At 49.8% G+C, this 16,383-nt stretch overlaps 1 protein-coding gene across 1 annotated transcript; it reads right to left on the bottom strand.

Moving 5' to 3' along the window:
- Positions 1–7,641: 7,641 nt before the first annotated feature.
- Positions 7,642–9,984, bottom strand: IFNL1 (interferon lambda 1). Its single transcript, XM_033226160.1, has 5 exons — positions 9,722–9,984; positions 9,429–9,506; positions 8,208–8,357; positions 8,019–8,102; positions 7,642–7,924 (listed from the first exon to the last, which is right to left on the bottom strand). Exons 1-5 carry the CDS (start codon positions 9,890–9,892, stop codon positions 7,799–7,801), a joined length of 609 nt encoding a protein of 202 aa, XP_033082051.1. The 5' UTR covers positions 9,893–9,984; the 3' UTR covers positions 7,642–7,798.
- Between the last annotated feature and the right edge of the window lie 6,399 nt (positions 9,985–16,383).

Here is a 16,383-nt window from a genome sequence, read left to right as displayed (position 1 = left end):
GACAGACATCCCAGCCCTTGCAGGGGCCTTGCAGTGAAAACACCTTCCTGATCCTGGGGAAGAAGGAGAAAGGCTTCTTGCCAGTCAGGGGCCCCCTGAGGCCAGGGGAGGAGGAGAGAAAGACAGAAATAGAAACAGAGCAGGAGGGAGGGGGATGGATCTAGGCAGACAGGGTGGGAGGCAGCTAGGACAGAGGCACCAGAGAATCACAGGCCGGGAGGCTTCCTCACTCAGGGGCCCAACCACCCTCATCTGTGTCAGTCATGAAGACTCCTAGGTACTGAGGGCTTTTCACAAGCCAGGCACAGCGCTCCCAAACCCTCCCTGATGCACAGATAAAGAGCATGCAACCTAGTGCATGGCACATAATGCTCAGGAAATGGAGTTACTCCAATAATAAGCGTGACTGCATTTAAAGCCTGCAGAGGTATATGCAGTGTGTGCACACAATTTTCAAGATGAGGAAACAAGCTCAGAGAGGTTAAGAAGCATGTCCAAGATCACACAGCCAGTTAACAGCAGAGCCATGATTGGAAAGCTGACTGCCTCCAACCTGGACACAGAACCATCAGGAATCTTGTCTCTGATTCACTTGATAAAGCCTTATTGAGCATGTATTATGTAACTGGTCCTATGTAGAGGCTATTGTAGTGAACAATAGATGAAACAAAACAAGAAAGCCCTGCTCCGTGGTGCCTATATTCCAGAGGGAGGAGAAATAAACAAATAAGCAATTAAATGAATCCAGGAGGTTGAGGTTGCAATGAGCCCTGATCGCACCACTGTGCTCCAGCCTGCGCGGCAGAGTGACATCCAACAAACAAACAAACAAACACAAGTAAATAATGCATGTCCAGTGGTAAATAAATGCTATGCAAAGAATGAAAACAGGATGATGGCATAGAGAATGACTTTAAGGCCTACTTTAGATGGGAGGGTCAAGAAGGGTGATGTTGGAGCTAAATAAATTCATTGTGAGAAAAGCAGGGAAAAGTATTCCAGGCAAAGGGAACAGCATGTGCAAAGGCCCTTAGGAAGTAGTGTGCTTGATGTGTTGGAGGCAGTGTGTCTGCACTGAAGTGAGGAGAGTGAGAGGAGAGTAGGTGGGAGAAGCAAGCAGGTTCTACAGAACCTTGTGAGGTGTGGTCAAGAGTTAACATTTTATTCTTTGGAGCCGTGGGAAGCCAATGAAGGGTCTTCACCAGGGATGGTATGTGGTCTGATTTCCATGGAGACCCCAGCTTTGGGGTGAGGTATGCCTACCTTCAAAACAGAATTGAGGGCTGGACGCAGTGACTGACACATAATCCCAGCACTTTGGGAAGCTAAGTTGGGAGGATCACTTGAGTCCAGGAGTTCAAGACCAGCCTGGGAAACATAGTGAGACCCTGTCTCTATTAAAAAAAAAAAAATTAAAGGCCGGGCGCGGTGGCTCATGTCTGTAATCCCAGCACTTTGGGAGGCTGAGGTGGGCGGATCACCTGAGGTCAGGAGTTCGAGACCAGGCTGGCCAACATGGTGAAACCCCATCTCTACTAAAAATACAAAAATTAGCTGGGCATAGTAGGTTCCTGTGATTTCAGCTACTTGAAAGGCTGAGGCAAGAGAATCGCTTGAACCCGGGAGGTGGAGGTTGCAGTGAACCCGGGAGGCGGAGGTTGCAGTGAGTCGAGATTACATCACTGCATTCCGGCCTGGGTGACAGAGTGAGACTCCGTTTCAAAAAAAAAAAAAAAAAAAAAAGTTGTGGGGGATTGCAAAGCTACAAGGAACAGGGCTTTAGAGAAAGGAACCCAGACTCAACCCCACCAAGACACTCTCCCTACGCATCTCTCTTCTTTGCTTGTCTCAGCTCAGATTCATCCCTTTCATCTGCATGTGGTGGGGAAAATGGTCATTTATTTACAGACACACACTCAATCTTTCCAGAGCCCAGAGATAAAATGGCAGAATCTCTAGTCCTAAGAGAAAAATCTCAGGGAAGGGCTCTTATTGGTCTGGCTGAAGTCACATGGCAACACCTGCACTGATTGAGGCATCCAAGGGAATGAATGGAATGCTTTGATTGGCCAGGTTGGGGGTGGGTGGGTCCTAGGTCCAGGCTGTGTGTCCTGGGAAGGGGGGATTGCTAAATATTAGGTCGAACCACATGAACTTGCCATTTTTGTAGGTGAAACATTGTAGAGTATTGGCAATTTTATGTGGTTGAAGCTAAATACTCACCAGATAAAGTAGGATAAGAAATCTTGTTGGCTGGGTGTGGTGGCTCATACCTGTAATTCCAGCACTTTGCGGGGCCAAGGTGGGAGGATCACTTGAGGCTAGGAGCTTGAGACCAGCCTGGGCAACATGGCGAGACTCTGTCTCTATAAAAATAAAAATAAAACATTAGCCAAGCATGGTGGTGTGCACCTGTAGTCCCAGTTACTCAGGAGGTGGTCTTGAGCCCAGGAGTTTGAGGCAGCAGTGAGCTATGATTGAGCCACTGCACTCCAGCCTGGATGACAGAGCAAGATCTTTAAAAAAAAAAAAAGAAAACAAAGAAAGCTTGTTGCCATTATCTGTTAGTCTCAAAAAAGAAAACAAAATTGGCCGAGCGCAGTGGCTCACGCCTGTAATCCCAGCACTTTGGGAGGCCGAGACGGGCAGATCACGAGGTCAGGAGATGGAGACCATCCTGGCTAACACGGTGAAACCCCGTTTCTACTAAAAAATACAAAAATCTAGCCAGGCGAGGTGGCGGGCGCCTATAGTCCCCAGCTACTCCGGAGGCTGAGGCAGGAGAATGGCGTGAACCCGGGAGGTGAAGCTTGTAGTGAGCTGAGATTGGGCCACTGCACTCCAGCCTGGGTGACAGAGCGAGACTCCGTCTCAAAAAAAAAAAAAAAAAAAAAAAAAATTAGCCGGGCGTGGTGACGGGCGCCTGTAGTTCCAGCTACTCGGGAGGCTGAGGCAGGAGAATGGCCTGAACCCGGGAGGTGGAGCTTGCAGTGAGCCTAGATCGCGCCACTGCACTCCAGCCTGGGCGACAGAGCGAGACTTCCGTCTCAAAAAAAAAAAAAAAAAGAAAAGAAAGAAAACAAAATTAGGAAAGCTTGTTGAGCATATAAAAGCAATAGAGGCTGGGCACGGTGGCTCATGCCTGTAATCCCAGCACTTTGGGAGGCTGAGGCAGGTGGATCACCTGAGGTCAGGAGTTTGAGACCAGCCTGGCCAACATGGTGAAACCCTGTCTCTACTGAAAGTACAAAAATTAGCCATGCATAATGGCGGGCGCCTATAATCCCAGCTACTCAGGAGGATGAGGCAGGAGAATCACTTGAACCCGGGAGGCAGAGGTTACAGTGAGCCAAGATCATGCCACTGCACTTCAGCCTGGGCGACAGAGCGAGATTCTGTCTCAAAAAAAAAAAAAAAAAAAAATATATATATATAGCAATAGAAACCCTGGTGTACTATGCAGAAGGATTTTTGGAGGAGGTGGTGATATTGTGGAAATGAACCAGGTGAAGACTTGGTCTTCGGAGAGTGGTAGGAACTGTCCTAAGTAGAGGGAACCACTTAAGCAAAGACCACCGTGAGAGAGGACAAGGAAAAGCTTGTTACTGTGCTCTGGAGATGGAGTGCTTGCTCTAATTGATCAAATTGGAGTCATGTGTCCAGCGAAATGAGGGAGTGGGAAAGGAGGTCATTTCCAAAGGAAAACTGAAGAGCTGTTACCAGAAGTAATGGATGCTGGTCAGGCAAAACTAAAATATATCCAGTTCAAAATCTCTTCCGTAAAGCCTTGGCATCTCCAAGCAGAGATCTGCAACCTTGTTTTCTTCCACTGCAACATTCATAATTGAAGAGACTCATATGCCTGGGCTCAGACATGTCCTATATGACTAAAATTTTTATGAAATATTAATTGATCACCTTCTCTGGGTTCAGTGCTGGCCATGCAGAGATGAATTTGTGGGGATACATTTGGCTGCAAGAAACAGAAAAATCCAATTAACATGACCTAAGCAATAAAGACATTCAGTTATGTCATCTAAGTAAGTGTGGAGTTAGGGGATGCTGAGGTTTGGTGCAATGGCTTATTAATATCAGCAAGGACCCCATTTTCTACTCTTTTGGTCTACCTTCCTCAGAATGATAGCTTCACACCCTAAACTTGTTGCCTTGTGGTCACAAAATGGTTGCCATAGCTCTGGGTCTCACATCCTTATACCAATGAACTAAGCCGGAAGAAGGGAACAAGTGGGAAAGAGTTCTGTTTGTATCAAGGAAGAAAAATACGTTAAAATAATGAGAGTTAACAGCAACAAACACATGTATGGGGCTCACCCTTTGCCAAACTGTGTTACATTTTTTACATAAATTACCTACCCAGGCTGGAGTGCAGTGGCACCATCTCGGCTCACTGCAACCTCCGCCTCCTGAGTTCAAGCGATTCTCCTGCCCCTCAGCATACCGAGTAGCTGGGATTACAGGCATGCTCCACTATGCCCAGCTAATTTTTGTATTTTTAGTAGAGATGGAGTTTCGCAGTGTTGGGCAGGCTGGTCTGAAACTCCTAACCTCAAGTGATCCGCCTGCCTCAGCCTCCCAAAGTGCTGGGATTACAGGATTTAGCCACTGTGCCCAGCATAAATTAATTTATTTAAGAAGCCCTTAATTTCATGGTCACTCTGAGCTGCCAGGGAGCCTGGGAAAGCAGGTATCAGGCAAAAGAGACAGAAATTCGTGTCCTGTGCAGGGCACCATGCTGCCCCCTACCCAAACTGAGGTTCTGCTAGTCACAGACTTTATAATGTAGTGGGAATGGTTGTGAGGTTGGTGTAAATTTTAAAAAAATTTACAAATAACTTTTTTACATTCAACTCCTCTTTCTTTCTCCCTCAGCTTCCCTTCCCTCCCCTCCCCTCCCCTTTTCCCCTCCCCTCCCCTTTTCCCCTCCCCTCCCCTTTTCCCCTCCCCTCCCCTCCCCTCCCCTTTTCCCCTCCCCTCCCCTTTTCCCCTCCCCTCCCCTTTTCCCCTCCCCTCCCCTCCCCTCCCCTTTTCCCCTCCCCTCCCCTTTTCCCCTCCCCTCCCCTTTTCCCCTCCCCTCCCCTCCCCTCCCCTTTTCCCCTCCCCTCCCCTTTTCCCCTCCCCTCCCCTCCCCTTTTCCCCTCCCCTCCCCTTTTCCCCTCCCCTCCCCTCCCCTTCCCTTCCCTTCCCTTCCCTCCTCTCTCTCTCTTTCTTTCTTTTTTGAGACAGTCTTACTTTGTCACCCGGGCTGGAGTACGGTGGCACAATCATGGCTCACTACAGCCTCAACCTCCTGGACTTGAGCCATCTTCCTGGGACTGGGATTACAGGCACGTGCCACCACGCCTACCTAATTTTTGAGTTTTTTTTGGTAAAGATGTGGTCGCTATGTTGCTCAGGCTGGTCTCTAACTGCTGTGCTCAAGCAGTCCTCCCACCTAGGCCTCCTAAAGTGCAGGGATTACAGGCGTGAGCCACCACACCTGGCCACATTTAACTTGCTTTTGGTTATCAAGGGGAATGCTTCAACTTTTGCCTGTTGGTTGTATGTGATTTCTGTGTATGGCTGTACTTCTGTCCTCTGACTCCTAATCAAGAAAACCCTCAAGAATGCAAAGGAGGCCGGGCGCGGTGGCTCATGCCTGTAATTCCAGCACTTTGGGAGGCCGAGGCGGGAGGATCACTTGAGGCCAGGAGTTCGAGACCAGTCTGGTCAACATGGTGAAACCCCGCATCTACTAAAAATACAAAAATTAGCTGGGAGTGGTGGCACGTGCCTGTAGTCCCTGCTACTCAGGAGGCTGAGGCAGGAGAATCTCTTGAACCCAGGAGACAAAGGTTGCAGTGAGCTGAGATCTTGTCACTGCACTCCAGCCTGGGCGACACAGCCAGACTCCGTCTCAAACAAACAAACAATACAAAGAAGTGAGAGTTATAGGATGATAAGAATGGAATTTTATTCTGAAACCCCTGTAATGTAACAAAAAGTCAACCATTCAGAAACTTTGCTGGGGCTGGCGCGGTGGCTCACGCCTGTAGTCCCAGCACTTTGGTAGGCTGAGGCAGGAGGACTGCTTGAGTCCAGGAGCTCGACACCAGTCTGGGCAACATAGCGACACCCTGTTTCTATGAAAAATACAAAAATTAGGTGGGGGTGGAGGCACACATCTGTAGTCCCAGCTGCTCAGGAAGTTGAGGTGGGAGGACGGTTTGAAACTGGGAGGTGGAGGTTGCAGTGATCTGAGATAGATCATACCACTGCACTTCAGCCTGGGTGACGGAGCCAGACGCTGTCTCCCTCTCCCCAACCCCCCCCAAAAAAACTCTGATGGGTTATTTTGGTAATAAATTTCTCGTGACACACCTCACAGTGAATTGTGATGGGCTGGTGGCTGTCTCACTGTTCCAATGATTTATTGCCTTATAACAAACCAAACTTAGTGGCATAAAACAAATATTATTATGCTCACAGTTTCTGTGGGTCAGGAACTTAATCAGGGCCCAGTGATGATGGCTTGTCTCTGCTCCAGCTGGGACCTAGAGTCATCTAAATGCTTCTTCACTCGCATATCTGGTTCCTGAGCTGGGGTGAATCAAAAGCTGTGCTGGGATTGTCATATGGAGTACCTATATGTGGCTTCTGTATGTCTGGGCTTCCCACAGCATTGCTGTTAGGTTCCAGGATGTAGCACCCTGAGAGCTTTTCTTTTCCTTCCCTCCCCTCCCCTCCCCTCCCCTCCCCTCCCCTCCCCTCCTTTCCCTTCCCTTCCCTCCCTTCCCTTCCCTTCCTTCCCTTCTTTTTTTTTCTTTCTTGAGACAGAGTTTCACTCTTGTTGCCCGGGCTGGAGGGCAATGGTGTGATCTTGGCTCACCGCAAACCTCCACCTCCCAGGTTTAAGTGATTCTCCTGCCTCAGCTTCCCAAGTAGCTGGGATTACAGGTATGCACCACCACGCCTGCTAATTTTTGTATTTTTAGTAGAGATGAGGTTTCTCCATGTTGGTCAGGCTGGTCTCAAACTCCTGACCTCAAGTGATCCTCCCGCCTTGGGCTCCCAAAGCGCTGGGATTACAGGCCTGAGCCACCGCACCTGGCCTTTTTTGTTTTTGAGACGGAGTTTCGCTCTTGTCAGTCAGGCTGGAGTGCAGTGGTGTGATCTCGGCTCACCACAGCCTCCACCTCCCAGGTTCAAGCATTTCTCCTGCCTCAGCCTCCCGAGTAGCTGGGATTACAGGGGCATGCCACAACTCCCAGCTAATTTATGTATTTTTAGTAGAAACAGGGTTTCACCATGTTGGCTAAGTTGGTCTCAAACTCCTGACCTCAAGTGATCTGCCTGCCTCAGCCTCCCAAAGTGCTGGGATTACAGGTGTGAGCCACCATGCCTGGCAGTACACACACATATTTGCACACATGTGGGCATGAACATGCACAGTTATGCATCTTTGGTTAGATTCAAGTTTGGGCAGACACTCATTTACACACAAATACACGCACAGTCACAAAAGTCAGGCACACACAAATATACACAACCAGTCACAAATTTTGCCTGCATCACACAGGTATCCACACCCAGTCACAGACCCACAATCGCACACACACTCAAGGATTCACCTATCACAGAAGGTTCCAATTCCTTGTTGTTTATTTGTGCATAATGTATAAAAGTAAAACAATAAACTCAGTCCTATGTCTCAGTCAGGGCTGCAGCTTCATAAATAAAGGGTGAGAGGAAATAATTTAAGGAAGGAGTAGGGCTCAGTGCATAAATAAGGTGCAGTGTGTCAGGTGGATTCGGGGTGGGTTGACGTTCTCAGACACAGGTCCCCGTTGGCGACACATATCAGGTCTCGTATGAGTAGGCGGAAGAGGTTGAAGGTGACAGATGCCTCGAGGCAGCCAGGGGACTCCTGTGGGGGAGGAGGGGATGGGTCAGGGGCTGTCCAGGGTCTGGGCTCCTATTGGCTCCTCAGACCCTGGTCCTTCTCTTCCTGGGTCACTCACCTTTTTGGGGGCCTCCTGGAGCCGGTGTAGCCAGTGTTGGAGGCGGCCCCGGGGACTGGGCCTTGCTGTGGGTTGAGCCTGGATCTGTGGGCAGAGGAGGGTGGTGTGTGAGGCAGATCCTGGGCCACCACAGGGGAAGGATGCTGCTCAGAACTCACAGACCTGGGTGCCCGGGCCCCAGTGACTCACACAGTCCCGGAGCTGGGAAAGGATGTGGTGCAGGGTGTGAAGGGGCTGGTCTAGGACGACCCCCAGGGCCGAGTCAGTGTCAGCGGCGGCCTCCAGGACTTTCAGCGACAGGGCCAGCTCAGCCTCCAAGGCCACGGGGCGCTCCCTCACCTGAGGAGAGGTGAAAAAGAGCACGTGAGGGAGAACAGGCAAGAAGACCCAGTTAGTGGGGACAGGTAGGCAGTCCTGGGGAAGGACGGTGACACAGTGCATGTGGTGGGGACAGGTGAGGGGTCTGGGGAGAAGGAGGCAGGAGGGGGAAGACTTGAGGAAGGATACAGGGGAGGCAGGATGGTCAGGGAGGCAGGTGAGGGGATAAGTGAAATGGAGACAAATGAAAAGGGACTTACGGGGGTCACAGAGGTTCCCTGGGACGGGGTGGGGACGGGTGAGGAGAAAGCAGGTTGGGGCGCAGTGAGAGAGGAACAGTTGCATGCACAGAGAAGAAGGGTGGGGCCAGGTGTGGTGGCTCACGCCTGTAATCCCAACACTTTGGGAGGGCGAGGCAAGTGGATCACCTGAGGTCAGGAGTTTGAGACCAGCCTGGCCAACATGGTGAAACCCTGTCTCTACTAAAAATGCAAAAATTAGCTGGGCATCATGGCACATGCCTGTAATCACAGCTACTCAGGAGGCTGAGGCAGGAGAATCGCTTGAACCCAGAAGGCGGAGGTTGCAGTGAGCCAAGATCATGCCACTGCACTCCAGCCTGGGTGACAGAGCAAGACTCTGTCTCAAAAACACACACACACAAAAAGAAGGGTGGATGAAGGGGGAACATGAGCTGGATGAATGTCAGTGAAAGATGATGAGGGACAGGTGACGGGGCAGGTGAGAGGGAGAGGGAGTCAGTGTTGGGAACAGACAGGGGGAAGTGGAGCAGGATGAAAGGCACAGGTGGGGGACAGACTGGGGACATTTGGGAGAGAAATGAAGAGTGAGAGTGGAAGTGACAGGGACAGGTGAGTGAGCTAGGGGAGTGGGGCCGACGGGAGATGATAGAAGGGACCCAGGGGAAGGACAGAGTCAAGACAGCTGTTGAGAAGTGGCAAGGGCACAGGACAGGTGAGGAGAGGTCCAAGACAGTGAAGGACAAGGGAGACAAAGAAGGCTAAGGGGCCACTTAAGGAGAGAAGGCAGAGGGTCAAGGGAAGGGTGAAGGGGGCCTGACTTCCAACTCACCTGGAGAAGCCTTAGGTCCCAATTCCTGGGGAAGACAGGAGAGCTGCAACTCCAGTTTTTCAACTTGAGTGATTCTTCCTAGAGAGCAAGCGCAGGGGTTAGCCCACAGCAGGATGGCTGGAAGCTAGCTCCTAGTAGCAAGGATGAAGTTGGCCTGACAGCATAGGTTTAACCCAGTGCAGAAAGGATAGAGGTTCGCCATAGTTGGAAGGCTAGCGGCTAGCCCACAGTAGCAGGGCAGTAACTGGGACACCCGTAGAAGTGGAGGTTAGCCCCTAGCAACAGGAACTCACCAAGGCGTCCCTGGCCTTCTTGAAGCTTGCCAACTCCTGCGGTGACAGAGATTTGAACCTGTCAATGTTGCAGCCCTTCCCAGTTGTGGTGGGCTTGGAAGTGGGGACAGGGCCTGACACGGCCAAGCCTAGCACCAAAGGCACCAGCACCACGATCCAAGCTGCAGCCATGGCTAAATCGCAACTGCTTCCCCAGCAGCATGGCTCTGCTTTGTAGCCGGGTAGCCGGGCAAAATGAGCAATCCACGATGATGTGTGTAAAGTGAAAAGGTAATTGGAAATGAGAATTTCCACTTTGACTTCAGAGGCATGAGTGGGTGGGGCCAGTTTGGGAGCCTGGTGAGGGAACAGGTGTGGGCGGGGCCAAGTGAGCTGGGAGCTGCATCAAGAAGGAAAGAGAAACTGAAATCCTTAGAACTCTGTGGGCAGCTTTCAGTCAAATGGCCTCGAGGAGTCCCTGACCGGAGGTGGAGATTAGGGATAAGGCTACCTGCGTGGCAGGGAGAAAGCTTCTTTTTTATTCTAAATTAGCCAGGAGTGGTGGCAGGCACCTGTGGTCTCAGCTACTCAGGAGGCCGAGGCATGAGAATCGCTTGAATCCAGGAGGCAGAGGTTGCAGTGAGCCAAGATCATGCCACTGCACTCCAGCCTGGGTGATAGAGTGAGATCCTGTTTCAAAAAAAAGAAATTGGTTTTTTATTTTATTACTATTTTTTGAGATGGAGTTTTGCTCTTGTTGCCCAGGCTGGAGTGCAATGGTGCAATCTTGGCTCACTGCAACTTCTGCCTCCTGGGTTCAAGCGATTCTCCTGCCTCAGCCTCCTAAGTAGCTGGGACTATAGGTGCGCACCATCACGCCTGGCTAATTTTTGTATTTTTAGTAGAGACTGGGTTTTACCATGTTGGTCAGGCTGGCCTCGAACTTCTGACCTCAGGTGATCCACCCACCTCGGCCTGCCAAAGTGCTGGGATTATAGGTGTGAGCCACCACCTTATTTTATTATTTATTTATATTTGTAGAGATAGGGATCTCACTATGTTGCCCAGGCCAGTCTTGAACTCCTGGCCTTAAGCCATCCTTCTGCTTCAGCCTCCCAAAGTGCTAGGATTACAGGCATAAGCCACCACTCCCAGCCAAGAAGGAGCTTCTGCCATTGATTTAAGAATGTCCTATTAACAGCCGGGCGTGGTGGCTTAAGCCTGTAATCCCAGCACTTTGGGAGAGGTCAGGAGATCGAGACCATCCTGGCTAACACAGTGAAACACCGTCTCTACTAAAAAATACAAAAAAAAACTAGCTGGGCGAGGTGGCAGGCACCTGTAGTGCCAGCTATTCGGGAGGCTGAGGCAGGAGAATGGCGTAAACCTGGGAGGCGGAGCTTGCAGTGAGCTGAGATCTGGCCACTGCACTCCAGCCTGGGCGACAGAGTGAGACTCCGTCTCAAAAAAAAAAAAAAAAAAAGAATGTCCTATTAACTAACTCAGTTCATGCTCCTAATGTTTCTCTAAGTAGTTATTTTTATAATTGTGATGATTAATTTTAGGTGTCACCTTGACTGGTTAAGTTTACCAGATAGCTGGTGATGCGTTAATTCTGGGTATGACTCTGGGGTGTTTCCAGAAGAGATTAGCATTTGAATCAATGGACTGAGTAAGGAAGACCCATTGTTACCCAATGTGGTGGGCACCATCCAATTGGCCGAGGGCCTGAATAGAACAAAAAGGCAGAGGAAAGGTAAATTTACTCGCTCTTACGAGCTGGGACACCCTGCATCTGCCCTTAAACATCAGAATTCCAGGCTCTTTGGCCTTTGAATGCTGGGATGTGCAGCCGGGCATGGTGGCTCATGCCTGTAATCCCAGCAGTTTGGGAGGCTGAGGCAGGTGGATCACTTGAGGTCAGGAGTTCGAGACCAGCCTGGCCAACATGGTGAAGCCCCATCTCTACTAAAAATACAAAAATTAGCCAGGTGTGGTGGCACAGGCCTGTAGTCCCAGCTACTCGGGAGGCTGAGGCAGGAGAATTGCTTGAACCCTGGAAGCGGAGGCTGCAAAGAGCTGAGATCATGCCATTGCATTCCAGCCTGGGCAACAGAGCGAGAGTCCATCTCAGAAAAAAATTGCTGGGACTTACACTAGCTGCCCCCCAAGTCCTGAGGCTTTTGTTCTTGAACTGAGCTGAACTACAAGCTTCCCTGGTTCTCCAGCTTGCAGATGGCCTTTCATGGAACTTATTAGCCTTCCTAATTGTCTGAGCCAATTCCCCTAATAAATCCCCTCCTCTCTCTTTCTCTCTCTCATCTATCTAGTCTCTATCTATCTATTTATCTCTCTCTCTCTATGTATGTATGTATGTATGTATGTGTGTGTGTATCTATCTATCTATCTCTATCCTCTATCTAGTCTATATCTATCTATCTATCTATCTATCTATCTATCTGTCTGTCTATCATCTATTTATCCAGCCATCCTATTTGTTCTGTCTCTCTGGAGAACCCTAATACAATAATCATGCCCATTTTACTGGTGAGACAACTAAGGCACAGGAAGGCAAAGTGACTTGCCTAAGGTCCCACAGAGGGTTAGAGGCAGAGAAGGAGTATGATCAGAGTCCTATGCACTTGCTCCCTATTCCATATGCAGTCCAGGGAGAAGATGAGAACCGCTGGGGGTAGCAGGCCCACTTCTACTTTCTGTCCCTCTGGGATGCATGGAAGGGGTAGGGAACTCCTTATTCGCTGGGGGCAAGTGCATTTCCTGGGGACTGGACAGGCTGCCTGCAGAGAAGGTGGGCGGTGAGTCTGGTTGTCTTGCTATCATCATCCCTGCAGTAATAATAATTGTGTAGCGGGTAAGAAACTGCTCTGATGTGCAGACGTTTCCTATTTTCCACTCCTTTATTTTTTTTTTCTTAGCCCTTTGGTGCAGAAAGTTATTAATCATACTCTTCAGATCTTAACACAAGATCACAATTGGCCCACGAAAGACCCTCCAAGGCTTTTACTCCTCCAGTGCCAATTCCCATTCCCACCGCACCCCCACAGACACCTACTACAATGCACTTGATAAATAGCTGCAAAGATGTATCTTTATAATTTGTGATTTTGTGTGAGTATGTGTTTCCAATTTACGTAAGTGGAATTGTGCTATAAATCGTCTACTTCTTTCTTTCTTTCTTTAACCCTAACACTGGTTCTGAGATCTCTTCACAAACTGTGTACATCAAGTTTCCTGTGCACTGTATTTCATGGTGTACACAACCACAGCACTTTCACTTATCTATTCTCCCAGTGATGGACACTTAGATTGCCTCTAGCTTCCCATTACCATAGGCTCACACCTGTCCTCTGGGTGGGAGGCTTTCTGGAACATACAGTAGCACACCAGCTGATGTCCTCTACTGTATCCCCTCGGCTTGTGGACACAGTGGTCAGTTTCCACACAGGCTGACAGTTTCCTGCTTCACGTGCTTGGATCTTTCTGCTGCTCTGCTGGAGACCGAGGCCTTTCTACTGTCTGCATGCAGAACGGACTGGAAGTAGCAGGATTGAGTCCCCCAGTAGCAATCCTCAAAGGGTGAGGGCTGAAAACAATGGAATAAATACTGCGGCTTCCCTTTTCCTCGGAGGGTCCATTCTCAGGTGACTTCTACATGATTCCTTGATCTTCTGAGGGTTCCCAGAACAAATGACCTCTAGCTGCTCATAGGAGTAGCCTTTTTGGGGGTTGGAAGTAGGGTGGGTCAAATTAGGGGACCAGAGTCAAAATTTAAGCAGGAGGCCAGGCGTAGTGGCTCGCACCTGTAATCCCAGCACTTTGGGAGGCCGAGGTGGACAGATCACCTGAGCCCAGGAGTTCGAGACCAACCTGGCCAACATAGAGAAACCCTGTCTCTACTAAAAATACAAAACTTAGCTAGGCATGGTGACGTGTGCCTGTAATCCCAGCTACTCAGGAGGCTGAGGCACAGGAATCACTTGAGCCTGGGAGGCTGCAGTGAGCCGAGATCGTGCCACTGCACTCCAGCCGGGGTGACAGAGCGAGACTCTGTCTAAACAAACAAACAAACAAACATTAAGGAGGTGCTCACTCTGAGTCAGGGAAGCGCTCTAGGTGCCTCCCTCTACTCCCGACTCTGCACCATTTATTGGCTTTTTGCTCTTCCTGGCTCAGTTTCCCCACTCGCTTGTGCTTCTGGGAAACAGCTCCCAAATAAGCCACCCGCACCTTTGGCCTCAGGGTATGCTTTTGGGAGAACCCAAACTGAGGATTGCTGGGTCACAGGGCATACCTGTGCTTGTATGGTCTAATCAGTACTGTTCATTAGAACTTTCTGCAATGACAGAAATATTCTGCATCTTTACTGTCCAATGTGGCTGTTGAGTATTTAATATTTGGCAAGTGCAATGCAGGAACTGAATTTTCATTTTATGTCATTTTATTTAAATTGAATTACTATGTGTGGCTAGTGGCTATCATGATGAGCAGCACAGCTCTACATATTCATCCTTGGCTATCCCAAATAGCTGTACCTGCATCCCTCTCTCCAGATGTACTCGAGGGTCCTATATCCTGGCAATACTGTAGCCTCCCCAACACTTGGATCTGATTTAGATGATGAGATCCTGGGGCTTGCATCTGAGCCTGCCATAGTAGATGAGACTTTTGAGGCTGAGGAAAAACATGAGTCTATTTTGCATGTGGAAGGAATATAAATAATTTGTGGCCAGCCGGCCAACTGTTAAAACATGTCTTTGGACTGGCACAACTGTTCATGCCTATAATCCCAGCACTCTGAGAGGCCGAGAAGGGAGGATTGCTTGAGCCCAGGAGTTTGAGCCCAGCCTGGGCAACACAGCAAGACCTCATCTCTACAAATTAAAAAAAAAAGGCGGGGGGGGCTGGGCATGGTGGCTCACACCTGTAATCCCAGCACTTTGGGAGGCTGAGGCGGTTGGATCACCTGAGGTCAGGAGTTCGAGACCAGCCTGGCCAACAGGGTGAAACCCTGTCTCTACTAAAAATACAAAAAATTAACCAGGCGTGGTGAGGCTACTTGGGAGGCTGAGACATGGGAATCGCTTGAAGCTGGGAGGTGGAGGTTGCAGTGAACCGAGATCATGCACTCAGCCTGGGTGACAGAGCAACAAAAAAAAAAAACCCAAACCAAAAAAAAAAATGTTTTCAAAGTCTTTGGCCCTTTCCCCATTAAGGAGTTTGACCCCTCCCCTTGAGTCTGGGCTGGCCCTAGTGGCTCATGTGTAACCACAGGTGCTGCGTGACTTCCAAGGTGAAGTTAGAAAAGGGTAAGAATCTTTCGCTTGGTTCTTTTGAGACTATCACTCTGGGAAGGCTGGGGACCATGCTAGAGGGCTCTGAGAATACTATGCTTCCACTTTCACTTGGCATCAACTGCCAACCATGTGACTTCACCATCTTGGATGTTACTAACTTTGGATGTTTGTCCCCTCCACATCTCATGTTGAAGTTTAATCCTGGCCGGGTGCAGTGACTCACGCCTGTAATCCCAGCACTTTGGGAGACCAAGGCGGGCAGATCACTTGAGATCAGGAGTTCAAGACCAGCCTGGTCAACATGGTGAAATCCTGTCTCTACTAAAAATACAAAAAAATTAGCCAGGCGTGGTGGCACATTCCTGTAGTCCAAGCTACTTGGGAAGCTGAGGCAGACAATTACTTGAACCCGGGAGGTGCAAGCTGCAATGAGCTGGGATCATGCCACTGCAATCCAGCCTGGGTGACAGAGTGAGACTCTGTTTAAAAAAAAAAAGTTTAGGTCGGGCGCGGTGGCTCAAGCCTGTAATCCCAGCACTTTGGGAGGCCGAGACGGGCGAATCATGAGGTCAGGAGATCCAGACCATCCTGGCTAACACGGTGAAACCCCGTCTCTACTAAAAAAATACAAAAAACTAGTCGGGCGTGGTGGCGGGCGCCTGTAGTCCCAGCTACTCGGGAGGCTGAAGCAGGAGAATGGCGTGAACCCGGGAGGCGGAGCTTGCAGTGAGCTGAGATGCGGCCACTGCACTCCAGCCTGGGCGACAGAGCAAGACTCCGTCTCAAAAAAAAAAAAAAAAAAAAAAGTTTAGGCCAGGCACGGTGGCTCAAGCCTGTAATCCCAGCACTTTGGGAGGCCGAGACGGGCAGATCACGAGGTCAGGAGATCGAGACCATCCTGGCTAACACGGTGAAACCCTGTCTCTACTAAAAAATACAAAAAACTAGCCGGGTGAGGTGGCGGGCGCCTGTAGTCCCAGCTACTCGGGAGGCTGAGGCAGAATGGCGTAAACCCGGGAGGCGGAGCTTGCAGTGAGCTGAGATCCGGCCACTGCACTCCAGCCTGGGCGGCAGAGCAAGACTCCGTCTCAAAAAAAAAAAGTTTAATCCCCAGTATGGCAGTGTTGGGAGGTGGAGCTTAGTCGGAGGTGTCTGGGTCATGGGGGCAGATCCCTTGTGAATGGTTTGGTGCCATCCTTGAGGTAATATGTGAGTCCTCACTTTATTAGATTTCTCAAGAGTTGCTTGTTCAAAAGAGCCTGGCACCTCTCATCTCTCTTGCTTCCTATCTTGCCACCCGGTCTCCACGTATGCAGCTCCCCTTTGACTTCCATCCTGAGTGGAAGCAGCCTCATGCCCTCACCAGGA

This window comes from Trachypithecus francoisi, unplaced genomic scaffold (assembly GCF_009764315.1).
Source record: "Trachypithecus francoisi isolate TF-2019V2 unplaced genomic scaffold, Tfra_2.0 Lachesis_group12, whole genome shotgun sequence".
NCBI lineage: Eukaryota > Metazoa > Chordata > Mammalia > Primates > Cercopithecidae > Trachypithecus > Trachypithecus francoisi.
Note: the sequence above shows the minus strand (reverse complement) of the source record. Positions and strands in the feature narration are given on the sequence as shown.

Coding starts and splice junctions, on each gene's coding strand:
- IFNL1 (XM_033226160.1), bottom strand. CDS start 9,892: ATGGCTGCAGCTTGGATCGTGGTGCTGGTGCCTTTGGTGCTAGGCTTG. Junction 8,358..9,428: donor GGGACCTAAGGCTTCTCCAG/GTGAGTTGGAAG, acceptor ACCTCTCCTCAG/GTGAGGGAGCGCCCCGTGGC. Junction 8,103..8,207: donor TTTCCCAGCTCCGGGACTGT/GTGAGTCACTGG, acceptor CTCTGCCCACAG/ATCCAGGCTCAACCCACAGC.